This window comes from Onychostruthus taczanowskii, unplaced genomic scaffold (genome assembly GCF_017590055.1).
Source record: "Onychostruthus taczanowskii isolate IOZ18803 unplaced genomic scaffold, ASM1759005v1 scaffold6, whole genome shotgun sequence".
Lineage (NCBI taxonomy): Eukaryota > Metazoa > Chordata > Aves > Passeriformes > Passeridae > Onychostruthus > Onychostruthus taczanowskii.
In genome coordinates, this window is record NW_024503679.1 from 10,481,379 (window position 1) to 10,508,906 (window position 27,528).

Here is a 27,528-nt window from a genome sequence, read left to right on the forward strand (position 1 = left end):
ATTTATTATTCATTCTTGCAGATGACTTTCTGTTACCACCAGAGAAAGCTCCTTTTGCTGCACAGTTTATATCCTAAATGTACTGCTTTATCTACTAATTGCCAGCCATAGCTTTTTAAGAGCATTCTGAATTTTAAAATCAACAGTCAAGGTCTGGAAGCTGCAGTGTCTCTGGTAGTTACAGGTGAAAAAATAAAAAACCCATCAGAATTTAATTGGCATTGGGAAACACGTGGTAGCTGTAAATGAATACACTTTAAGTAAAGGAATCACCAATGGAAGGTCTCCATTGAAATAAAGCAAGAGAAATCCAACTTACATATGCCAGTGACAGCCACAGGGGCTCGGATTTTTTTAAATTTTATTTAATCAAAGTTAAGACGTGGATAAACATAAATACAGCACAGGTACTTCAGATCATTCTTCATATTTGTGTACAGACAAACTGATGGATGTAATCCCAATGAAAACTGCAGTCAATGAAGTGCATACAGCCTTCCCCCCACGCACACAAAAACAAACCCCAATTTAAAAAAAAAGAAAACAACAAAAAACCCCACACAATCTCAGCACACACTCTCATTACAAATGATTCATACATAAATAGGTAGAGGGTGCAAACAAGCTAATATGCGAACATGTATAACCTCTCGTTAATGGGGAAAAAAAACCAGAAGCAGCCATAATGATTAAAATACATTCAGTTACTGATAACTAGTTGTGCCATACAAGGCATTATCAATAAAAAAAAAAAAAAAAGGAAATTGTGCTGCAGAGAAAAGCTATATACAACAAGAAAATAAACTGCAAAGTTAACGCATGCATGTTTTATCCTGGAAAAGCACAGCCCTCCAATATTTTCTCCATGTTTGTTATAAAAGCCCTCTGCACTCAACTAAAATTAAAATGATCTTAAAGGATAATACTTGTAAAGTTTACTTAAGTCTTCAGCCACAGAAAACTGCAATGAAAATAATGTTCAGAGTCATTTTCAAAACAAAAAAAACGAAAACAAAAAGATCTATTCATCTGATGACATGCATGATTAAAAGGTCTAGGCAAGATACACTGCTCTACGTTCCTGATGACTAAGGAAAAAAGCTCAAGTCAATTTAATCTGCAGATGGTCAGAAGATTTTTGTATTCCAGCAGAAGCAGCAGTTCAGATCTTCTGGATCTTTTCCCCAACAACTACAGGATTCTCTTTTCTGATTTTCTCAGCAGCATCAGCTTTGTAATTGTAAGAGCAACTGTGTACATCTGAGTAACGGTGCATTCCACAGTAAACGTTCCCACACCGGCACTCGAACCCTGTGGACAGAAACAGCAGCTTAGACATTTCAACATTCATAATTGCACTGGTTTGCTTTAAATCCTGAATGTGTTCACTCACTAGCAGTAAATCTCAGTCACCAGTGGCAATCAATCAGCCAAAGAGCCTCTGCTGCAGAAAGCATAAGAACCAACAGTAATACATTTTAAAGTGATTACAGCAAGATTTGACTTGACCATTCCACCTTTTTGCATGACACTCTAGCACAGAACATTCCTAGAGAACTCCTGCTCTTTTGCCTTGTTTATGAATCTTCACCCTCCAGAACTCAGGCCCTTTCACTGAACCACTGCAAAGATGGCTAGTGAATGACAGCAAACTACCATCCAATTCCTTAGCTAAGGAGACTTCCAAAAGGAAGTAATTTGGATTATGAACTTCACTTTAAGACAGGAGGCTGAAAAACAAAATGATACATGAGTGACTAATCTAGTAAGAGTCAGCTGAAAGCACCTTTGACTGTTATTCCAAACCAATATCAAATGACCATGCCCCATTTTCCCTTTAAGATAGCATTTCAAAGAGCCAAAGCCTAAACAAGCCTAAGGAAAGTGAAATCAGTATTTCTTACCAGTCAGTCCAACCTTCTTCCTGCACATGAAACAACGATTCTTTTTCTGTTTTGGTTTGTCAAGCGACTTGTCCTGTTCTTCAGGTGTAGGCTCTGCATTCTCTGACACTGAAGCTGACATTTAAAAAGTTAGTAAGAACAGTGGAGAAAAAAAGTCTGTCTCTCTCTTTTTGAGTCCTACAATGATCTAAAGCCCATGCTGCACATTTGGCCATTTTGCTGCAGCTTCCATGTCTGAAGTCTGCAGTCATGCACTGGTCCCTCCGCAGAGTCTGGAACTCCCTCCTTCTAGACTTTCAATATAATGTAAGAAAAGAACTCACCAAATGCTTGAAAATACCACAAAAACAACCAAAACAATGAACATTAGGTTTAACAGCAAGATTCAGCACTGTCAGATCCAGGAAGAACAACAGCCAAGTGTTTCCCCACAGTGTTACTTGCCCAGCTCCCAAAATCTGCTTGCAAGAAGCACTCCATGTAACAGGATCAGTTGAGCCAAACACCCTCTTTGAAATCCTGAATCAACATTATTTTTGCTGAAGACTGCAACATGGAGGCCACACAAAACACAGTGTTTCAGAATAATTTCTACCACTGTGATGCCGCTGCTCTAGCACACCTGGAAAAAGCCTACACAGGCCATAAGTCACTACCTGGGGTGAGAAACACCAGCTCAAGAGACCCAGACTTATAGGGTGGAACTACACTGCACTGGAGCCCAGAAGGAAGCAATAAAAACCTGATTTTAAAGATATTTCTCCTAAGGCATCTTTCAACCTACTTTAGTGTTCTCTCAGTTCTAAAAGAAACAGGTTACAGGTTGTGTGGGAGAGTATGAAGAAGTAATAGTAGTATTTGCCTGAGTCAGGTAAAAATAGAAGTTGGCTGGTTTTCCTCAAGTATTTGCACATTCCTTACATTACAAAGCAGAAACAGAAATGAAAAAACCCAACTTCATTTCAAGAAGGGCTAAGAGCCAACCTCTGCCTACCAGACATAGCTGGATCACAGCAGGACAAGTCTCCAGTGACTAAGATACACAGAAGTTGGGAGTATTTGCAGCAAAGAAAAAAAGCAAGCTCCAGCTGGGAGGAGTGTGGATGGAAGCAGAGCTAGAACCAGTGCTGTAAGGAAGGGAATACAGCAGCAAGCTCAGACATCTGTCAGGGAAAAAGCTGCAGGCATCTCCGTGCAGCTGGACTTTTCTTTGTCAGGGACTGTCAGATGCAGTTCTGTGTTAGCTCTTCACCAGCTGACAGCTCTTCTGCATGACAAATCCAGTGGGGTTTTTCAAGTGCCGCTATTCTGATTGATTTTTTTTTTTTAAAGGAAAGGGCACTCATCACTTTTGCTACGTATCAAAACATTGTACTAAGCAACATCAATGGATAGCAAGATACCTGATCACCAGCAAAGACTTTGCCTGAGGGGACAGTATATTCCACAGACTAATCTAGAGAAGATACTTTTATACATGGTCTATTAAATCCCTCTCGGTCACCATCTATGTTACAAGCAGAGCTTCTCTTTGTCCTGAAATTTATAACAATTCATAGTTTGCAAAGAAAAAAGAAGTTCAATGGCTTTAAATGGTTGTTAAAGGGCACATTTCTGAGTGGGCATAATATCAAAAGGATTGCAAGATACCTTGGTTCTAGAATCAGCAAGGACTAAAAGACGTGAGGTAAGTACCAGAAGGGGTTAAGACTTACTCAAATGAGCTTGTGTAGTTTTACACAAAACAGATATTGCAGTCTTTATTAATTCATTAAGACATAGTCATGCCATGAGCCAACATTCTCCAGCTTGCATTTCCTGTTGTAGCAAAATCCAGTTACCTCAATCTAAGTGTCACTAAGAGCCTCTGTAACTATTAGCTAAATTTAGGAAAAATTGGCACTATTCCCTGCATAACAAGGCTCTCATACACCCTTACATACATTTTCTTTGTGCGTATGGCTCTCACATTAAAAAGGTTTAAAAATACTTAAGAGCTGCTGCTCACTGTAGAACTGAGTGGGAAGATTCTTCTACTGCACCACAAGTCACTTTGTATCTACTGTAGTAACCACAAATTTTAGGTCTCAATTTGCTTTTGAATAGAAGCTAGAGATTTGAACCAAAATCCTCAATGATAATCACAAATTCCCAACCACTTTAGATGACCAAGTGCCACTATTCAGTCTATAAGCTACCAGTGATGACCACAGCAGAACACAGCCAGGTAAGATGCAATAGTGCCCAGCTTGGAGCCACTCCCAACTGCTGGACTTCACCTGGATTCCAAGATGCTGCTGCCTGCCTTCCTTGAACCAAGTCATCCCTTCCCCCAGCCCCAGCCCTGCCTGTAGCCAAAGAACAGAAGCCCTGGCAGCACCACTAAAAGCTGCCAACTAACCAAAAAGGAGTAAAGCATAAACACAATCATATTTCTGGAGCTGACAAGTTGGGCTGGTCACTAGAAGTCCCCTGATTTACAGAACATGTTCCTAGCTGACCAAAACAAGCAGAGCCTGGATTTTCTCCTAAAGGCATGAGCTTTTCCTATTGCTTTGCCTGTGCAAACCCCTGCCTGAGCTTCAGTGTGCTCTGACTGAGCACAAAAACAGCAGCCACATGACAAAATGCACTCCAGCCTCTGCACCCCTGCAGGCACAACACAGCTCTGTGTGTGCAGCAGACACCCAACCTGTTCTCTCTCTCGATGCTTTACATCCATCACCCCTGCACTACTGGGCAGAGATTTTAAAAGAAAAAGGTTTCTCATTCCTACAGAAGAGCATGAAAAGCTACATTTACTTCTGAAGAGCATTTCACTAGGGCTAGTAAGAAGAACCCCCACACCTCCAGAGGAGTGAAATGTGAAGTTAATCCAAAGGAAAACATCACTACTTGCAAACATTTTAAACTGACATAATCCGCCTAAAATACACTGTTTAAATGTTAGGAAGTGGCAAATTAAGTAAGAGCACACTCACCCACAGAATTTAGTTTAAAGTCTTTCTGATGAGTGTTGGCTCTCTCCCTGGTGCATTCACCCAGTGTACCATGATATCCTGTATTATTTGATACACTTGTATCAAAATTATACTCTACCTCTGAGTCCCTGGTACTATCACAAAAGTGAGCAGCATCCATCAATTCCTTTCTAGTACTGTCTACTGAGCCCACCCTGGTAAGGCCCACTGAAGCTGAAGCCATTAGCTCGACTGCATTCACCTTAGGTTCAAGTAACCCCAGCATAAAATTCTGTAGCAACCTAATTGTTTTAATATCAAGTTTTTAAGTTTGGACTTCTGTTTAACCTCACTAAAATCCAGATATGCACAAAATCAGGTGACTTAATTCAGAACAGCCTTTTAGACAGTTAATCCAACCTAACTTTGTACTTTGGTTTTTCAAATAATAACCACACCACATGACGTGAGTGATGGCATTTTGCAATACTAATAGTACATGCTCCTCTCCAAATCACAACAAGCTTGAAAATCACAGAGGCTGTTTTCATTCTCAGAAGTTTTCAGCCTCAGAGGGGCTGAATCCATCCATTAATTGGATTTATACTTTTACCCCGATGTTCTTCAGTTGTAGGAGCTTCATAATGTTTGTGGTGGAGTTCTCCTGCCTTCCCTGACAAGCTTCATTTACCTTTAAAATCCTCCCTGAACCACAAGCACGAATCCTAACCCGGATGGTTTTAACTCCTTTACCCCAGGGAAGTGAAGCACCTCTTCACCTGCTTGCAGGCTTGCCTGGAGGCAGCCCTGTTAATCCTCTGGCTAACAAATCAGGAATCCTGACTGGCTAATCCTAACAGGGCCATCATGTTGAGCAAAAGGCACAATAGCCCACGAGGTAATTAAAATGACTTGGAGAGATGTTCAGAATAGAAGAAAGCTGCTAGAAAAGCTGAACTGTACTTAATGAGTTTCATTTTAGGTCATCTTTAATGGCATGTTCATGGTATTTAAGAACATTAAAGTTAAAAAAACTCTATTAGTCCATATCTTAGAGCATCTGGACTTTTGCACAGTTCCATAAGCATCATCATACAAACACTAGCTCTAAAGTCTACACTTTTTAACATATTCTAGAGTTTTCCTCTATTTCTTCTGCAATGCATAAATCCAACCAAAAATCTGACCTGCTCTTTGGGAATTTTATCCCTTTGTAGTTTTAGCTTGACTGCAAACAGCAAGGACTGTGTTGCAAGCAGCTTGAGTCTCATTTATCTGTCTGCTTTAGAAAAGTAATAACAGTAATCGAAGAAAGCTTAATTATTCACCCAGTCCTTCATTCAATCTTGTGTAGCCTGGTAATTTTTGTTAAATGGCAAGTTAAGGGGACCTCAGCTGAACACAATACATTAACTTACACCAGCAGCACAGAACAACTCGCCCCAGAACAGACATTCCCACAAGGCAAGGTTTTATCAAAATAAATACTGACTTTATTTCTCCTGTTCCCCTACATCAACAGAAGCACTATTAGACAAACTTCACTCTGGGACCAACTAACATTGCTGTGAATTATTTTTTTCCTAAATGTTAGAAACTTAGGCAATGCTAAAAAAAAACCCCTTGGATTCACATGTCTGTATAACATGCTTGTCAGCAACCTAAAATTAAAATAAAAAAAAAAGAAACTTCAGGATGCACAACTGTGACAGCAATTCAGTGAAATCCCTTTCAGCATCCATTCTAAGCTGCTTTCCTTCCAAACTTACGTTTTCAAATCAAAATGCTTTAAAACTGGAAACACTACATTTCCTATAATTTTCAGTCAAGGGACAACACAGAAGGAACTCTTAAGGAAGTAAGGCTGACCTTGCCAGAGAGTTATAAATAGGGATGGTAATTTAGAACTGCAACTACATGCTGGTGATGTTCTTAGTTTAGAAATGAGGGTACAAAGAAAAGGACAGAAGACACAGCTGAGTAACCTAAACAGCTGATATACATTGATTCTGCAGATACATCCCTAAATTAAAAGCTTCTGGTTGAGAAACCTCTTATCTTCTCATAAGGAGAATAAATTTATCCAAGTGTGTAAGAAGAGAGACATGCCTCTGATAACTTGCTGGGAAAAGTCTTTTCACAGGCCCAAGACACCTCAGTGCAGGGTCAATAAAGTAAAGTACTCCCTCTGTCTCCCACTGAAAAGCCAGTAGGTGCACTGTCAAAACTGAGACAAGAGCTCTCAGCTCCAGAACACAAACTTCCTAAAAGGCTCCACTGAAAATCTCTAGAATGTATCTTTTCAAGAACAAGCATGTTTCTAACAATTGACATCTCAAAGATTAGTAAAAGTGGTAAAAAATGGAATTAAAAGCTTTTCTCCCAAGTTTTTTAACCAAGGAGATGGCCTTACTCAGCAGTAGCTGACTAATGACTCTCATATTCCATCCTACAGAAAGGGACAGGTCAGGTTTAGAAATGTATCTGAGAAGCAAAACTTTGACTGTATCTCTGGTATCAAAGAACTAATATCTAGAATGTTTAAGTGGAATTACAAGTTGTATCTGTAAAAAAACCCACACTTCTATGTTTAGACTAGTCCACAGAAAAATAATCCTCCCCACTAAAACTGCCTTAGCAGAAGGCAGAATACTTACTGACTTACCTTTAAATACCTTTTATAGCGCCTATAGGTTACCAGTCTGAGCACATTTTGTATACTACCTGGTATTTTTGTATTTCCTAAGAAATACCATTAAACATTTTTTAGTCTTAAGCTCTGAAAGTCTGCACATAGAAAACAAGAAAAAAAGTGAAAAGGAACTTTACATTGTACCAGCAAGAAGGACCTATATTTTAGGCCAATATAGTTAACCCACTCAGCCACTGTCCTTCAAGCAAAATATAGCCTGTGGTTTGGTAATTTTAGATTTGATAAAGTGAATTTCAGTAGTTCAAAATCTTACACCACTACAGTTCAGAGGTGAAAGGTTCTTTTATAGGTGTTTCCTGTTTATAAAAGATACTGACCCTGTTCTGGCAATGGCTATATCAAACACCCTCTACCACAAACATGCTCTGAGAAGTAACAGATACCAAAACTCTACTCAGATGTAACAACCATGGCATAGAGACAGAACAGTGTGTTGATTTATGATGTGCATTTCCAACACCAATTAAGTTTATGGCAGACACTGACATCACCAATTAAACAGAAGGTTTCAGTTTCACTTGCCATTTAAGAAAAGAAACTTTATTCTCATTTTGCCTTCTGATTTGCTGAAACTTCTGATATGTGCTGTAAATAGTCACTCTGAGAAGTAACAGATACCAAAACTCTACTCAGATGTAACAACCATGGCATAGAGACAGAACAGTGTGTTGATTTATGATGTGCATTTCCAACACCAATTAAGTTTATGGCAGACACTGACATCACCAATTAAACAGAAGGTTTCAGTTTCACTTGCCATTTAAGAAAAGAAACTTTATTCTCATTTTGCCTTCTGATTTCACAGAGTATTTGGGTTTGAGAATCAGACATGTTTGAACAGGAGTGTATTAAGAACAGCCAAAGTTTAAAAAGCATTATTCATAAGTTCTGTCACCGAAAACTAGGCACCAACCTTGCAACTCTTCTGTCTCAGGTACTGTTTTGTCCACAGCCGTACTATCCGCTTGGGATGATGCTACAGATTCTGTTAAAAGTGACTGACTGGACACAGGGCTGAGAGGCAAAAGAAGAATATTATTTTTAATATGCATTCTCACATTCCTTTCCTGTAAGAGATACATTAGGGCACATCTTGATGAGAAGGTATCCCAGAACATTTCACTCTGAAGTTGTTTCTGTAACCACTTAAAACTGCTACACTCTGAACTGACACAAAAGGTAAACATTTTTTTTTAAACTCATACTGAATGCAACAAAACAGTTCCACTATAAAAAAGGAAAAATATTTTGGGTGGTTTGGCATATAATTGTTCCACACAGAAGCAACAATGCAGCATTCAGGATGCAAGGATCTTTATAACAGAAGTCAGAAAGATAATTGTAGGGGAGATAGTTTCTGGAGATACGAACGAGAAAATTGCAGCATGTCAATGTTTCCAGTAATAAAGCTGCAGCAGCTGCACACAGAACCCCTTGGATTTTCACTGTGTAAAGTGGTGCAGGCTAAACTTCCCAACCATTCAGCCATACTGCTAAGTCATAGCATGGCTGAACACACAACAAATGAACACCCTGAGCAGTTTAGAGAGAGAATTCAACACTGGCCATGACTCCCAGCCAAGCTGCTCATCCAGCAGCTCTCCTGTGGAACAAGACAGAGCTCAAGTCCCAAGCAAGAGGTTGCACTATCTCATTTGCATTTTTTTTCTTCCTTTCCACTGAGGGATTCACTCTGAAGGGAAAAACCAGATTATCCAGCAGGCCATGAACCAGCACTCCATGGCACAACAGGAGCACTGGAGTTGCAATTTTAATTGTCAAGAATTGCATGTAGGTCTTGAACTGCCAGTCTGGCCACCTACAAAAGGGCATTGTCAATTGATTTCATCTGTCCTCAGAGTATCCTAAGTCTGAGATATTTCCAGAGACCAAAGTTGAATTCCTGCTTATTTTATTTTGAAAGCAAAAACCCAAGCAAGAGACACTGATTTTTTTCAAGTGCAAGTCCAAGAGCAACCACCCACTCCTTTCTCGTGCAGCCAGTAATCAAGCCAGTGATCAGTGAGGTACTTCTATTCTTCTATGGTTTTACTGAAGTTGTGAGAGAACAAAGGCAAGGCACTGTAATTGGTTCACATCTGCGCATTGACCTGGATTAACTTTTTTTTTTTTTTGAAGTTGTGAGAGAACAAAGGCAAGGCACTGTAATTGGTTCACATCTGTGCATTGACCTGGATGAACTTTGTTTTTTTTTTTTTTTTTTACACACACCAGAAGAGTTGTTTCAGGGTAAGATATGTATTTTCTACCCCAACTATAAACCTCAGAATGGAAAGACTAAATATAGCATCAAGCATGGCACCTAGCTCTCAGTTCATATGCAGGATCCAAGCATGAGATAACACCTCCTATAAAAAGCTAGGGAGCAGAAAAGTCTGAGCAGAATCAGTCAGCAGTAACTGCTGAAATCGCCCTTGGCCTGTGTTTTACTACATTCATTTTTTTAAAGAAAAGTTGAAATGAGTATTACTGCAAGTTTAACTTCCATAGTATATAACACACTAACACCTTTCACTCAAACATTTTCCAAAGCGCTTAAGTTGTCGTTGGTTGTGTCATTCTAAACTGAAATGGAGCCACTAAATATACACAAATATTTAGCTTTTACAAATGGAGAACACTTAGTAAGTCTGAGTGATTTATAAGAGGATATTATCCTTGAATAACCCAGATGGAAATTACTAATTTAATAAGAGATCCGTTCAGTAGCACAAATTGTACCAAGACTGGTGTCTTTACCCAGTTCCAGTATTCTCCACTTCTTGCAAAGCAACTGGCTCGTTAACACATTATCATACATTTATTTATGAGAGCTCTTGTAAACAGCTCCCTGCCATTTTACAAAATCTTCAAATTTCTAGGATGAGAAGAGCTCTCCTTTGGTAAATGTACAACTACAAGTTGAGGAAGCAGAAGAGCAGCCAGACAAATCTCTGTAGAACAGCAACTGACAACTTCTATTTGAAGCTAAACTCTAAAGACAAATTTCCATTTGAATGCCAGATGAAGCACAGAGATCTGCTAGCATTCACCCCGAGATCCCATGCTTTAAAGTTAGCACTGAAATCTTAGCCTTTTCCTAATCCCGGTTCCAGCATTTAATTATGCAGGATCAGCACACTTCATTTAATCATTTTGACAGAGATTTTTCTGTAAAGACACAGAGCAGACTGAAGCACCTTACCTTGGCTGCATAGATGGAGTCGATGTAGAATCTAAAGTGGACTGAGTTTCCTGGGCACTGCCCTCTGTGCACTGGACCGGTAAGGACTCGGTGATACTACTGACAGAGGCTGCTGCAAGACACACCCAGGGAAAATGAGTTATGCTGCTTCCTGGGATGGCAAAAGTTACACACTGCATTTACTCTTTGACCCCTACAACACCAACCAGGAGAGTAATGGAATCTACCTACACCATAAGAAAACGTAATTTCACAAAAAAGTAATTATGTTTGGCCCCAGGCTCCCAAAACTCACACTGCAGAAAATTTAAGCTGGAGTTTTAAAGCAATTACTATTTTTTACTAATTAAACCACCTATGAGCAGCTTTCTCAGCATAAACTGCTCTACTCTGACATGAGAAGCTGGTGTTTCCTTTAAAAAACCAAGACAGATCTGGGGGAACACCAGTATAACATCCTAAAGCCAACTCCAGATGTATTTTGAACATGTAGAACCCAGATCCCCAGATTTCAATAGAAGATATTGCTTCTGCTTAAAAGGTCAGGTTGAAGGAAAGACAACAGTACACAGGGCACTGGGCCAAAAAGAACAGAAAGTATAAGAAGTTAAGGAGAAACCATAGTTGCCTTTTCCCAACCTGGAAATGAAACTCGAGATAATTTTAGTAAGGAGATAATATAAGAACAGATCTTTCCTTAAAGGCCTTCAGGGGCAGTTATGGAAAGATGTCCACAAAAGCCCCTGAAGGCCTTCAACAGGAAAAGGCATCACTGTCAAGTGTTTACAGGTTAATAATCCTTTAGAATGAGAGGTACAGAGGTAAAACACCTGTATTTAAAATGCCCTTCACAAACATTTCCCAAACTCAATCCTATCTCTGTCAGTAATTTCAGCAAAAATATAGTGTTTTTTCTGCGTTTTTATAATTTCAAATCAGAAATACTCAAATGAATACAAAAGGTATTAGTGAGAGTCTACTTCTGAGCAGATTAGTGGCAACACAATTACGTGATGAGCACCCCATCCAAGCTCATTCCAAAAGGTAAGATGCTGGAATGAAATGGTTTGCACTAATGCTCCAACAATCAGTATCTGGACATGGCCAGGAGGCTGCTGCCCGCTGTGTCAGGTTGAGCTGTTGACACACACACACACACCCACCCACAAGTGTGCTGGGGTTACTTACCAGGAGGGCTAATTCTACCATTACTGTTCTGCCTTTGAAGGTGTTCTTTGTAGCACACTGAACACATGCCATTTGTGCGAGGATTCCCGTAAAATCCGCAGCCAGTGGAACAAAGCATAGGCACTTGGCTACGGTTAGTTTCTTGAGCCATTCTCCCTTCTTCTATAAACCTGAAATTGATACACACAACCCAGCATTTAGAGGCCTGAGAAAACCCTTCTTTTACAGCTGACATTTGAAAATCTGCAATTTCCTATAGCTCAGCAAAAAGACCATCCAGAAAAAAATGCCTTGTGGGTAACTCAGTGCCCTTTCCCAAGAAGTCTATAAAGTCTGCCCAATAACACAAATACTGTCATATGTAGGCTTTACCCTCCCAGCCCCACCAATTTATTGTCAATAAATACCCCACAAAGAAAAGTAATTTGATCAAATATTGGAAGTATTACTGCTTCTGGCAGTCAGGTAAGGGGACTAGGGGAGGGGGGACACTTATGCTGAAACCTGAACACCTGACACTGTGCATGAGAACTGTAAAATAGAGACAAGCCATGATAACACAGGCTTACTTGCTGCATAATTATAATTAACAACAGTCACATGAATCCACGTCACTGTTTAGTCACTGCGTCATTAGTGAAAGACGACACAACTGCTTACCACAAACCCTGTATTGTGATTTTTCACACATTAAGAGAAAATCACCCTTACAGGCAAAAGTATTAGACCACGTACACAACCTAGTATTTATAAATGCACTGCGAAAATATAATAAAAATGAGAAGTAAGAGATATATAAGTTGAGAGATATAGGATATATGAGTTGCCACATTATAAAACCCAAATTTAAGGATGTTAAATAAAGACTGTATAATTTCTCTTTCCCCTGGCTTGTATTAATCAAGTTTACAGATATTTGTAAGACATCACAAGAAAATTACAACAAATGACAATTTCCATCAGTGTTCTGAGACTCCTGTTATCAAGTGGTCTAACTTGGAAATAATTTTTGACATGTCATTTCATGAGATAAAATTAATTTTCCATTTTTCCTCCTCCATAAATATACAATTGCACTTTTTTTACCAATTTTGAAAAAAACCCAACAGTCTCTCATTAAGAAACCAGGTATATCACAAGGTATAAATTACTTATATTTAATTCAAGATCAACTTAGGTCTACCATTTCCTTATTGAAAAATAAGCTGAAGCATAGGTAATTTTAATTCTTGCAAGTCAAGCCAAAGGTAAGCAATATTTCTGAAAAAATAAAATCAACCTTGCAAGTAACACCAGTATGCATTTCAAACAACAAAAAAATCCAGAGGGAAAGGGGTTTCAAGATACTTGAACACTTCACCAACTGCCATGTTATAAAACTAGATGAAACCATAGTAAGAAGTGCCACAGTAAAAAATATTTCCTTTTACATAAGATGTATTCAAAGCCAAACACAAACAACATTCCTATTATTTTGTTTCCAGAGAAATCTCATCTCCTCTCACACCCACATCCACTCCATTTTGTTTTTATTTCCCCAAAACATATGAAATTGATACCAAGACCGAACCTCTGGGTTACAAAGCCAACAGCAACACAGAAACAAGTCAAGTCCTCTGCTCACAGCAATAAGGTACTCTTATAGATAAGGAAGGATTCAAGATATAAGACAAGGAAGATGTACAGGCAGGAAGACAACCAAAATCTGATAGTATCTTTTTCAGCTTCAACCTGCAATTAAGCTTATTTCAGCTGTTGACTACACTCCCCCACCCCAACAGAGAATCACTTGCTTTCAACATACAAAGCCCCCATTGACCTCACACGACAGCTAAATTTGATTTTTGCTGAAGTACTGCACTTGTAGCTGAAAGAGCACTTTCATTCCTGCTTTTCTCCAGACAGTCTTTCAGAATGAAACTGCAAGTAGTGCATGTGGAATTTAATTCTTATGCTGGGCCCAACATTTCAGAGAAGCCATTTCAGGGAAGTGCAAATGAATATGAGTTTGCTGTGCTTTGGTAACCAGAACCAATTTAAAGCTGAAACCTTATGCAAGTCACTTTTGGCATAGAATGTTTAAGATTGAAAGACTAATTAAAAACACTTTCAACTGAATATTTCAAGAGCTATTAGAGATTCAATGTCACAATGCAGTATTAATCCTTTTAACTTTAGGCAGCAGCATATTAAAGAACCCTACACTAACTTCCAGATTGTACCATGATTTTCTTTCTGCTCAATATTAGCTTCAAGCAGCACACAGGAATTCAGTAACTGCACCAGCCACTGCTAATATTCTCCAACACAACATTGCTGAAAGGACCTGGTGCTAACACAAACACGGAATAACAATCTCTAACTCGGATGTAAAAAAAAAAAAAAGTGCTGCTCCAATTCAATAAACAAACTGTGAAAGGTGCCCAAAGATGCCCAGATGAAAAACAAGAAAAGCTGGCCTGAGTTCCAGCTAAGCCAGTTCCCAAGTTCATTAACCAGTGGATCCTGTCACTAGTCAAAGCACAAGCCACTGGCATGAGGCTCCAGAACACTTCAATCTCCAAGGGGAAGTGCCAGGGATTCTTCTGAAGAGTTTTAATAAGGGCCACAGGAAGTGGAAGATCTTTCATTGGTTGCTAATATTTGAGAAATACAATGAATAAGAGATAGGATCAACCTGATGCAATGTTATGAAGTCAAAGGAGAACTTGCACCGAGACAACAGCTCGTTGGTTACGAAGGGGACAGTTGGGTACAACCCACCTCACCCACACAATTACTGCTGTGAGCGACCAAAAACACACACCAGGAAACGAAAGCACCATCACCAACAGAGTTTTCTGACAGTTCAGTGAGCTCAATCAGTTCACATGCAAAAACACAAGTAGAAAGTCCAACACAGGAGAGCCTCTGGAGTTGATGTGAGGGAGCATATGTGACCAGGAGGGACAACACATGTTTTAGCAGCCTGTAAGCTCCTGGGATGGTTGAACTCATCTATTTGAACCCTAAAGCCACAGAATGCCAAATCAGTATAATAAGCGCTCCCATGCTTCGCCCTCCCTTTCAGTGCTCACATGTACCAAAATGAAACAAGGAAATGATCAAACTTAAAAAAAATCAACCACTCCACCTTCTGCCAATTAGTTTCAACACAGATTGGTTTCTGAGCTCATTTGTCACGTGTGTGCTATTTGGGCAGGAGAGAGGGTCTAGCTGCAGACACGTGTGGAAATGCCCGTTTCAGCAGCAGAGCTGCTAAGAGAACCACTAGCCAAAACCAGGCATTGAAAACAGAACAAAAGAGACCCAAGTTCTGGCAGTTCTGACACTGCACTCGAGCCATGCCTCTCCCGTACACAGGGATGGCACAGCGCTGCTGCCAGGGGGACTCCGAGCCCCAGGCAAACTGCCACCAGCAGAGCAGCCGGACTCTGCCCCACCGCAGCAAACACGGGCAGCGAGAGATCACCGAGCAGATGTTTTTGGGGGAGGGAGGGACCTCCCATCAGCCCGTTTCTTGGCTCAGCTTCAGATGATTTTTGTTTCAAAACCCTAACGCCTCACAGCATCACCGAGCCCAAACATCCCATAAAGCAGAGGAGGTGGGCAGTCACTGCTGAAACCATGTCAGAGGGGCAGGCATGCTCCCACAGCTCAGGCCACTGCTGCCCCCCATCCCTGCCTGCAGCCACATCAGCTCAGCCAGCTCATGGAAACAACACAAATATTTGTTCTGGTGCACTGGAGAGCTCGCTCATCTGATAGAAGATCAACTCCAGAGAAATGACATACACTGCACAGGAAGTGACATGGCTAAAAATAGGACAACCCTTTCTAGGGGCAGCAAGCCCTTGCTGAGCATCAAGTCTACTGTAAAATAAATCCCAAGTGCGTACACTATTCATAATTTCAAAAATGGCCTCCCCTAGCTTGGCTTCAGCATGACACTTGAAGCATCTTCATAGCTGAAATGACAGCAAGGTCTTGGGATCAACATGACTACATGTATGTCCCCCTCAGTTTGAGGTGTCACAAAACAAACATGGAGCTTGTCAAACTCCTGGAAATGCCTCTGGGCTCTGCCTGTTCCCCCAGAGCTGTGCCTGCATAGCATTCATACAGTAATGCTATGAATTCTGAAGGTTGTTCTGAATGCAGAATCGATTTATCCTAAAGAAAAAAACCCAAAACAATAGAGCTCTTTACAATATTTTAAGCACATTACCTGCTTTGCTTTACAATATAGTTGTATAACCAGTCGTACAAGCCCTAATGAGAAGGAACAGACTAGAAGGAAGCGCAAGACCTTTAAACAACTCCTCTCAGTGCAACCCCAGAGCATCTACTTTATTGAAGATTATGGAGTAAACACCCTCTTTCTGTATTAGCTAAAAATTGCTAAACTTCAGCTGAAATTACCTGTGTTTTCTTAAAGATATTTATTGCCACAAGAAGCAAGGCAGCACACACCTCTGCAGGCTAAGCCCTCCTTTTCCTACAAATAAGGTGCTTACAGTCTACCTGCTCCTGTTACTCCTGCAATACACAACTTCATTCATTTAATAATGCCCTCTTACTACTGCTGCTTCTACAGGTCCTGTCTTTCCTCCCTCACCATCACATCCTCAGAGTAAATTCCCCTCTGTCCCAAGCAAAAAATATGCAAAAGATATGCCTATAAAATGTATAGAATTGAAGCTGTAGCAACACTAAAGCAGAGCAAATCTTGTGGACATCAAGTTCTCTGGAGAAAGAGACACATCTTCCAATACTCTGTTAAAGCAAGCAACAAAATACTTGTGGACATCTTTTCCCCACAGAGCAAGCACTGTGATACTGGCCTTCCTCCCCAGCCCCGCTTTCTTCTTTTCCTTTTAATTAAAATGTTTATATGCCACTAGTTTCAAATAACTGATACCCTAGCTTTATAGGCTTCAAATGTTAATCAGTAAGATCAGAGAGAGCAGCATTTAGCAGGATTAAACACACAAGGTTTAAGAATAATCTCTTTCACTGCCACCCCCCCCCCCCCCCCCCCCAATTCTAGACAAGAAAAAAAAAGAAATCTGGCACAGAAGCCAGCTTTCTCTTCATCGGTCTTCTCCAAAGAAAAAGGTCTCTTGAATACCAGTTCCCCTCTTACTTCAAGTTCTGGTAAGGAAAACAAGCAGATCCTCACAACAGTACAGTACAGTTTGTGTTCTGCAAACACTCCTATAATCTGTGACTGGTATGGGAAGGATCCCACCCAAAAGCTAATGCTGAGACCACCCAAACAGCATTGTGCCTCAACAGCATAGCAGACACGTTTGAACCATTCTGATGCCAGCTTTGAAACTGCTGCTCAAAGAGAAAGCAGAACACAGTGTGAACTACTCTTCACTGTCAAAATCAGCACACTGACAGTTTTACCTGACACTCACCTCAAATGATAAATCCAATTTTAACAAGTGATTAAAATATTCCCTCCTCTGTCATAATCACCTTTATAATGAAGCAGTTCAGCACTGACTGAAGTAGCATCAAGACTAATGGTCATTTTCTCTTTGTGCTAATGAAACAAAGAAGAAGCTGCAGAAGTGGTTACATGTGCTGCTTAGACATACCAAGCTTCATTCCAAGCAAAAATAAGACACAAAGTTGGGCACACAAAAATACACTTCACTTTTTAGCATGTACTGGCACAGATACCCAATACCACCTGTACCACCATATGAAAAGGCAGGCTGGTACAAAAAGCAATAAATAGGAAATGCATTTCTCTACAGGCTTATCAAAACAATGGGCAAATAAAAGCCCAAGAACAAAGTTCTATTGAATCTTGCTGCAGAAGCTCCCAAAGCACTGGCTGTGATTGAGGATACCTATTCATATTGGAATTTGCTGCTCAGGTGTCCTGCTTCCAGCAGGACACTACTAAGAGTATAAAGCACTAGAATCACAAATTAATAGCAAGCTACAGAACAGTCCTGGGTTTTTTTTAGTCCATTGCTGTCTCCCAAAAGGCTCCAATTTGCATTCACTGAGCAGTCATTTGTAGCTGCTTTAAGGCATTATCATGTCCCAGCAACTTGCTATGGAGCCAAGAAGAACTGGCAGATTTGAATAGGGGCCTCAGTCATTACAGCTCAGCCCAGCTTGCTGGTTGCAGTCAGACATGTCATTTCATCTTACAGCTCACCCCTGCTAAAGCACTGCAGCTGGTTCACATTTGCCAGCACAGCTACATGTGTAGTTACACTCTGACCCAGTTTCATCAGAATGCTTTGAGTTAAAAAAAGTGAATATGGTTAAGGACCAGCTATGCAAGCAGATCTGTAAGGGCAGCGACCTCTTTGTTCCTGTAGCAGCAGAACACACAGCTGCTGCATTTTTCAAAACACAGGAGTTCCAACTTCCTCGGCACCAAGAGAATCCAAACATTTTAAAGCTTTCTACTCGTTCCACTGAGCCCCCAGTTTTCTTCCTGCTCAAGCAAAGTTTTAAATTGCAATGTGAAGTAGAATTTATATGACTTCATAACAAAAACAAAATACTCACGCTAGTGACCAAAGACTTACATAAGATGTTCTTTTAACTCACTTGACAAGTCATTTAATATCTTCTATGTTCCTGTCTATTCCTGTTGAACAGCTTTTTATTTTTGTTTCATGCACAGACTTAATTTAGGGTACAGTAAAATGCTTATACTAGACACTCCTAGCAGAAACTTTACAAAAAGGTGTAAAGAGTTAGAGAAGTCTTTTCTTCACTTCCAATTTTTATTAGTTAGCAAGCGTAAATCCTTCCATACAATAACTAAAATATAAATTAAATTGTAACTCTTAAGAAAGCTATATCTCAGATTTAAGATGTCAGAAAGACTATGAAATAATCACACTAGTGGAAAAAAAACCACACTCGTGAGAGAAAGTGACAGATGGAGAGAAAAGAGACAGTTCAGGTCTTAGGAAGGGACAGAACATTAGCAACTTTTACAACTAATCTGAGCCAGAATACCATAACCCCGGAACACCTGGTACAGACAAAGCCTCCAGTGTTAAAGCATGTATGCTGCTAAGTACAGCTGACTGCTCTTGTACTCAAGGTTACACGAGGAACAAGAGAACATTTCACTACAACCTCTCCGCTCTTGCTAAGCAAGAACAAAGATGCACAGATTCTATACTGGTATCAAGGAGATCACTGATAATAAGGACTCAGCTTTCCATGCTTGTCTACATGTCCTATTAATAGATGTTACTTTGAAACTGTAATTACTACTTGTGACCACGCTTAACCTTTGCAAAGCATAGATTACCAGACCCAAAGATTAACTTCTGTAAAAGTGGTACCTCAAACTCTCATTCACCTCATGCAAAAGCATCTAACTGTTTGCAGTAACCACTCAAAGTCTACAAACAAAAGCAAGTATAAGCAAAATTTTCATACTTAATTTCCAAACTTTCTAGTACAGTCAACACACCAAATAAAGGGCTAATTCCATGGACATCATTACTCTACTGAAGATTAATTCTTTAAAAAACCCAACAATTATCAAGCAATGCAAGAGGTACATTCTATTACCTATTTAGGAAGAATCATATTTTATCTGTTTTGGATTTCAAAGAGGCAGAGTACAGACAAAAGGATTTGTATTGGAATTGCAGAAAGCTGCCACACAGAGCCACTGGTGTGATGCTGGGCTTTTTGCATGAATGACCACTACTTTATGGAGCATCTGCTAACTGCTAAGACACATAAAAAATTAAGAGCAGCACTCTGTATAAAGCCTCCAACACTCCTATTTATCATGCATTTCGAACTGAGTCTAAAGCAGCAAAACTAAAAGTCAGGATGCCAAGGATTATCACTGTTTGTACATTTAAGCCTGCACACTGGGACTTCCTAGCTGTTCTAGACTAGCACCGCAGCACCACTAGAACGACACCCTTACATATGACAGCATCCAAACTTCCTGAGATTCAAAGAAACATAATTTTTTCCTCTGACTTAGAAAATGTTAAAGCCTCTTACTCCCCAGGAGCACAATACATTTGTAGGCAACCCCGTTCATCCAGCAAACTCCAGTCAAGAGCAACACAGAAATGCTTTCAGAAAGAGGCACCACCAGCATGTTCTAAGTTTCTGTCTCTCCAGTGATGACTATCAGAAAATCTAAGCTGACAAAGCTGCCTTTTTGGAGAGGTCAACCTGAATGCAAGTGAAAACAACAAAACAAAACCTACACACACAACAAAACTCACTTCTTGGGTTCAAGAGAAAAAACAGCAAAGAACCCTTGGAGCTAGACATGCTTGTTTACAGCGAGCCATGACAGGGACCTTCAATAAAGATAACTAGTTAAACATTAAAAGCACTGAGAGCAACACAGTAACTAGAGTTGTTCAGTACACAGTAAAGACAATTTCTGAGTTACATGTAAAAGTGAACACGAGAAGAGTATATAATGTGTTTCAGGAAGCTGGTTTTGATCTGGCATCCCTAGGGGAGGCATGGTGACAGAAGTTCAAGAAGCATACCTGAGGAACACAGAGAGGACACTGGCCAGCCACCCCTCTGGTCATGCTGTCCTACCCAAAGCACTCTATGTCCATGCACAAGCCAGTGAAGAGTGGCTTGCCCCTCAGATATGAAGTTGTACTTACTCGGTTTAGCCTTCCCAGATCCCCCAAGATCTAAGGCAGACAGGCTGAGCAGGCCCATTTTTGGAAGATGGCTGTCTCTAAGGCAAGACTGACGCAGAAACCTTACATGAAGTTACACTTGTGACAGAATGTGCAGCTACTTTTAAAAGAGTACCTTTTAGAGTGCTTGCTCTGGCATCTCTGCTCAAGAGGAAAAAAAAAAAAAATCAGAAGTTACACCCATTAGAAAAATCAAACCATGTCAGTAATTGCTCATCAGCAGTTGGCTATGTCAGTTCACACAGTTTCCATCATGTGTGGCTGAACTGGTGCCAAGCCGTACAAGTCACGGATATTGCTTGAGGAGCCCTCTTCTTTCCTCTGGAGTTTGTGCCATCTCACACCTGTATTCTGGCATTCAGGTGCTGCAGGAATACTTGAGTTGCCCTTCACAGTCCCATAAATTTAAGGTTTACTTGAAATCTGTCAGATAAATGACATTTAAAAGAAATACCTTATTTTAAAATGCTCTACAAAAGGTAAGAAAGCTGCTATGAAACAGACCAGACGGGGCTGGATTCTGCTTTCTCTGGTATCAGATATTGAAGCTGGCCATTTCCGAAATCAGAGGCTGTAGAGAATTAGAACCAGGAGATTCTAGAATTCTCTAAATTCCTTTAGAATACCAGGCCAACAGGGATGCAGGAGAGCAACTCCATAAACTATCTTTGTTGCTGTATTTTAAAACAGGTTTGACTTAACGCACTGATGAGAAATAATCTGTAAGAAGGATTCAAACACTTTCAAGATTACCCTCATAATTACTGAAAGAATAGATATAGATTCAGTAATCGCTTCTTTTGAGCTTCAGTGAATAAGTAATCTTCTCTCAATACAGCATAAGTTTCACTTATTTTAAGCATATCAAACCCAGGAGAGATAAAAGCCGCTTTAACACGAGTTCCCGAAATAGACAGCTTCTTGTTAACAAAGCACCTGTTGCTGAGAACTGACAGTAAGCACAAAACACATTATAATTTGTTTTCATAAACAGCACTATGTAGAATTTTAATTAGCTTATAATGCCACAGTTCTACATGGGTCTACATGAGGGACCTCCTGCTCCAATATCGGGGTTCCTATGCGTTAATAAATAAAACTGCCATCATTTCTAGCTAGGGCATCTTGAATTCAGTTTAACTTCCAAGAACGCTGTAATTATCATGCATGATGTGTAGTTCTATTTAGAATTATGCACTATATCTAATTTAAGTGTGTAAAATTATACAATACCCTTACTGTGGTTTCATGGGGAACTCAACGTAAAGCTAAAGCCTGACCAAAGAAAGAGGGTATGTAAGGACAAGTTTTCAGCAGAAGAGGTATAAGTACAGCATTCCCTGTGGCAAAGCTGCATTCCTCATCTCCTGCAATACACTTAAATTTAGTCAAGGACTCAAAGGTATTACTTTGTTTTAACCTCAATGCTATTGGGGGGGGGGGGGGGGGGGTTTGGGGGGGGGGGAGGGTGTTTGCTGCTTTTTTTATCCCTTAATTATTTCAATCACTGGGGAAGCCAGCTTACACGATCCCAAACAAATTACATGTACTACATAGACGTCTGCATAGTAAAACTTATCACGTTGCACAAAGCATAGGAAAATACTTCACAGGTGATCAGCAGCTGCCATGTTGGACAACTGGTATTTATCCCTCACTTTAATACTCTGTCAAGTTTCACTGAAGATAGGAACAGACCAACTGGTCACACTCTGAAATTTTGCATCTTCCCTTAGTTTCCTCTCAGCTGTCACTTTACACTCCCTGAAACAATGGAACATGTAAACATCCTACTGCAGCCTATCCACATGCATTCAGGATCTATTCATATGCAACTAATGCAATGGCTTCATGAAAAAGGTAATTTGGGGCTTTAGATACCTCTGTCACAATATTGCTGGGACAGGAACTGATCTACCCTGAAGACTGCGTTTTTCAAAAGCTTGGATTGGCTCTTGGATCTGGCTTGTGGTGCAGCTTTCTGCCAGAGGACTCGAAGTTAACAGTGCACTGCAGGAGGAAGGTGAACCTATCAAGTCAGTAGCAGAACTAAAATTTGAGGCATAGCCTCACTTACAGCTTAAGCCTAGGAAGAAGGCCCACATCACCAGGAGGTCAGAGCCTGAACTAGTGAAAGTTGCCTTGTGTCAGCTTTAACTATCTAAGTGTCGAGTTCACAGATAAGGGGCTAGAGAATTATCAGAAATTTGCAATGAGACACTCTCCTTTCTGAAGGTTTCCAGAAGCACACCACTTGCTCAGATGGAGAGGTCACTGTTTAAGAAAAGCTTAAAAAAATACTGGAATCAACTTGATTGAGGACAACTGGCATTTCTTCCCCCACTGCCATCATGGAACAGAAAATAGTTTTTTACACTTCTTCCCTAAGCCCATATAGAACAGACTGCACATATTTCAGTTTCTCAACTGAGGAGAAAGCCAGAGCTGACAGCTCTCGAGTAAGAGTCTGCACTGCAAACACTGTGCTTTAAACACTAGGGCATCCTTTTTACCTACAAAATACTCCAGTTACAACTCTGAACTGCCCTCCTGATAACCAAGTCTGCTATTCATTCTGTTTCCAGACAAGATTCCACTGTGAGCACACATTTCTAGTACAATGTCTCCCCCACTCACTGTCCAGAACACTTAGATCAGCAAGTTAAGAACAAAATCACCTAAAAATAGAATGGCTGGATGCCACTGTCTCCCCACTTATTACTGTGCTACCTTTGTACAGAGTTTTTTTCTACAATTTTGCATGGAAAAATAAAGCCATAAATGGCTTTAAAGGAGGGACTTGTAATCAAAAAGGCCAAGCTGTTAAGTAGTGCTCTGGGATTTCCCCTTTTTCCTCAAGTCACATAAACAGAAATATACATTTTTAGAAGCATTTTGAACAATAACTCCTTAAGCAGATCTGATTTCTCTTTTCATCCTCTGACATATGGCAAAGTAAAGCACTTTATAGAGAAAGAAAAGTTCACAATATAAAGGAAAAGTACACAAACAGAGAAAAATGCAGGCCAGATCACCAACTATTTTGCTTGGCATATTAAAGCCAGTGTCACACTTCAGAATAGATAAAAATGGGGAGAGAAAAAAAAATCTGCTCACAGGATATTGAGCTTCAACTGTCAACAACACGTGGCTTTCTATCATGATGCTCATTCCTTTCCATTCACAAACTATGGCCAACAGGGCTATCATCAGGACAATGGAAAAAAGAACAAAGTATTTTCCTTTTTATTATGGCACTGGGTCAGAAACAGGAGTGTTATCAGCAAGAACAAGAACAAGGCCCTTTAGCTTGGCCTAAGGATGCACTCACAGGCACAGCAGCTTCAGAAAAGCCCAGTGCCCTTACACTGCCTCCCAGAAATCCCTTCTGTCTCACACAACTTTTGTGAGAGCAAAAGCCCCCACATAACTGTTGAGGAATATTTGCATCCCTTACATTAAAAAAAAAATTATTTTTAACCTGCAAGCCTACATTTCAGAAATCAACTGTCCCATCGTAAAACTTGATGCTGCTCAAGGAAACCCAGCAACATTGCACTGCACATTTTACACTACATATGCCACCCTGTTTAAGTTCACCAGGCTGAGCTTTCAGGCCATATAAAAAAGTTTCAAAAAACTCCTCATTTCAGGCCTTGAGAGTCTGAGAAATTAAGATGTCAGAGCTGCAGAAAGGATACAGGTATTATTCAGAGAAGACTAACGTTCCAAGCATTCTGATTGTGTGATGTGGGATCTGAGGTTGAAGACAGAAGGATAAGTAGGTAGCAACTAATGAGGAATTTATTTATGAATAATGACTATGTATAAACTTTAAGACCATGGGTCACAGTCACATTATGACTTTTCAGAATAACAAGCTAATTCCTGCAGAGACAAGAGGCAAGAGCCAAAAGTTTCACAGACACCAAGTAAGAGAAAAGCAAATGCAGGAAGGCAACAAAATCAACCAAGTGACCAGAGTGTGAAATGAGATTTTTTTTGTTGTTATAGTGGAAGAAAAAAATTAAGGCAAATTACTCCACTGCTTTGCACAGAAGTTTAAAATCACTTTTCAATGCACTCAAGGCACCAAGTTTGACTGGACTTAAGAAGGCAATAAAGACATGCCCAGCTGCCAGACCATTCTACAAATCAAACACTCCTTTATCTCAGCACTAGTCTTAGCCCCTGCATGGTTTGTCACACACAACTGATAATTTGTTTGTTATGTAACTAATAGTAATACACTTACCTTAACCTATTGTTACTAATGCTGCCTTCCTCCTCTCCACGGATACTTTAAACAAACCCCATGAAAATATGTTGATACTCAAAACAAGTCTACTGAGCCATTCTGAAGTCTTTTCCCTAAAAAGCATTTCAGCAAAGTTCTTCCATGCTGCCAAAATTTTCTTCTCTTTCTTTGCACATTAGTAATCATATATTTTGATATCACAAAACACTAAAATAAATACTTTTCTTGTCACCTTTCACCTGGAGAACAACATTTGTTTGATAACTAATTCTAATTAATACCTGTAAAATCACTTAAGGACTTGACAATAATATCCAACAGCATGTCATACTAGCATGATATTTGGACAGCATAATCCCAGCACGAGAAGTCTGGTGAAATTCACTTAGAAAACTCTCTGGTATCAACAACTAAAGCTACCTGATAAGCATCTTACCCGATTCTGAAGGAGCTGGGCAAGGAGAGCAATCTCTAAACTTTTCAGTTTAACACTCACAGCCATTTCTTTTGCCCCTACCTTGACAATGATGCAGATCCCAATACAAGGTCATCCTGTTGCACAGAAACCTTTACGGTACATCACAACATTGCACTGCATTAAGGACTTGATTGTATCTGATTTTACAAAAACATGCTGAATTCATACAAAATTCATACAGGGGGTAGTAGAGAAATAATTGTATCCTTCTTTGCAATCTTGTCTTCCCTGCCACCTCATCCTTGAATCCAGCACGATCAACAACTCACTGAATGTCTTCTGGCAATCTAAATTAGAGATAGCATTCTGTGTAAAAGGCATTAATGTGTCCAATTTAGGTACAGAATGCTACATTTTTGCCTGAAGAATCAGTGGTTCTCTTGCTGCAAACATATTTTAAACCTTAAGTGGGAAATACCTGCCTTTCTCATATTCTGCTTTCATCAGCACAACTATATTCCACAGCACACACATGAAAATCATCCAGACTCCCACACTGTTCAAACCAATGGTGAAAACTTCAGGCCTTGCTTAAATGTTTCAATGAGCCCAAAACACCTCACTTCCATCTCAGAAATACCTCTCAAGCTCCCATTCCAACTTGACTATTAAGTTGATATTTGTCTCCCTTATTCTTCACATTGATAAAGATGCATTAGCATCATGAATTACAGAACACACTGGTGCAGCGCTGTCTTAAACCCTGGGCTAGCTAAACTGCTGGGGTGGCTGCCAGGGCCTGCCAAGCCACACTGTTTATAGTTTAGTTCTCCAGATACAGGATTATTACGTTTCAGACTGACAAATACCATATCCTGAAGGTTAGAGTCCTGTGACACAAATACACCCTGGCAGGGCAGAACAGTCGAGCAGGGGTGGTCTTCAGCACAGAGACAGTCTGAGCTCCTGCAAGACTGCTGTGGCATTAAGTTAAAGGAAGAACTGTGGGTTTAATAAAACTGATGCTTAGAAAGGAGCTATTTTTAGGAAATACTCAAATCAATGTGTTCATTTGTCTAATACTCAAAATACTGTCTTAAATTGAGTTAAATCCCAACCTGATCCATCTTCTGCTCCATTTAGATCAACATAACTCTTAATGTATAACTTAATAGCCAAAAAAGTTACTTCTCAAATGAAAAAAACCTCAGTTTATTTCAACAACTGGAGAATGAGTAAAAAAACCCAACATGATTGAGGAGAAACAGTTTTTGCACTGTCAAAGCTTTGTTTTAGCTAATCTCTGTTTAGCTCAAAAGCCCTATAAACACACTTGGAAGAAGGGATCTGTTAAAAATATATCACCCCACCCCTTCAATTAAGGGCTGAGAAGCTTATGACACATCTGAGAGATCCAACAAGAACAGGGAAGAAAGACTTAATGTTCCTGATACTTCTAAAGGTAAAAAAAATAAATTAAAAACAAGCAGCTTTAAAAGTCCCAAACATGTTTCATGCCTCTGTTAAATAGATTTAAAACCAAGAACAGATCCCAACTATTTTTATTCCTTTGTAGGTCGTGTGCAATTAACTGCTTATTTTCACAAAACCTTATGACAGTGTAAACATCACTGGGCAGATGATCTGCCCCACCCAGAGCGAGCTCCACACCACAGGAGGACACACAACTATCTCCTGAGGAGCCCTTGTATCTGCAGGAGAGGGCTGCTCCTGGGCACCAATCTGCCCTGCAACAGCAGCCCCGTGCTGATCACGCCTCTCAGCTCCCCCCTTTCCTAGAAACTGCAAGAAAACCAGTCAGAGGCCAAACCTCGCCGCTAAAGCAAGGACAGGTGTCCCTGTTTGGGCATCACTGACATGCTCTAGGATGACATTATTCTCCCCCTCCCTTCTGCCTTGGGCACAGGGCAATTAGCAGAAATGATCCCTAAACCACTTGGGAAACGGGGAGGAAGACAAGGGGAAAAGAGCCAGTTGGGCTGGCTCCAGCCACCAGTTCAGAACAATTTGAGCCAGCCTAGCTGACTGTGCCCGCATCGCCCACAGAGCCCACTCTGCTGGGAGCGTGCAGCAGGCCCCACGTGCGGCAGAGAGGGCCCAGCAGGCAGGGGGGACCCAAAGCCCACGTTCCTGGTTTCAGGGTGGACAGCAGCCCTCCACAAGGCTTGGGG

The 27,528-nt window shown here is 40.3% G+C and overlaps 1 protein-coding gene across 7 annotated transcripts in view; it reads right to left on the reverse strand.

The window, feature by feature from the left end:
* Positions 1 to 322: 322 nt before the first annotated feature.
* Positions 323 to 27,528, reverse strand: part of ZFAND6 (zinc finger AN1-type containing 6) — a 36,754-nt gene continuing 9,548 nt past the window's right edge. For 3 of the 7 annotated variants that reach the window (XM_041418377.1, XM_041418376.1, XM_041418370.1), the window contains exons 2-6: positions 11,971 to 12,140; positions 10,783 to 10,894; positions 8,491 to 8,591; positions 1,905 to 2,018; positions 323 to 1,311 (exon numbers count right to left, since the gene is read on the reverse strand). In XM_041418377.1, coding sequence (XP_041274311.1) covers positions 1,163 to 1,311; positions 1,905 to 2,018; positions 8,491 to 8,591; positions 10,783 to 10,894; positions 11,971 to 12,121 — 627 coding nt within the window. In that variant the 5' untranslated portion in view covers positions 12,122 to 12,140 and the 3' untranslated portion in view covers positions 323 to 1,162. The remainder of the gene's footprint in view (positions 1,312 to 1,904; positions 2,019 to 8,490; positions 8,592 to 10,782; positions 10,895 to 11,970; positions 12,141 to 27,528) is intronic. The other 4 variants (XM_041418373.1, XM_041418374.1, XM_041418375.1 and 1 more) reach the window with 2 other exon arrangements.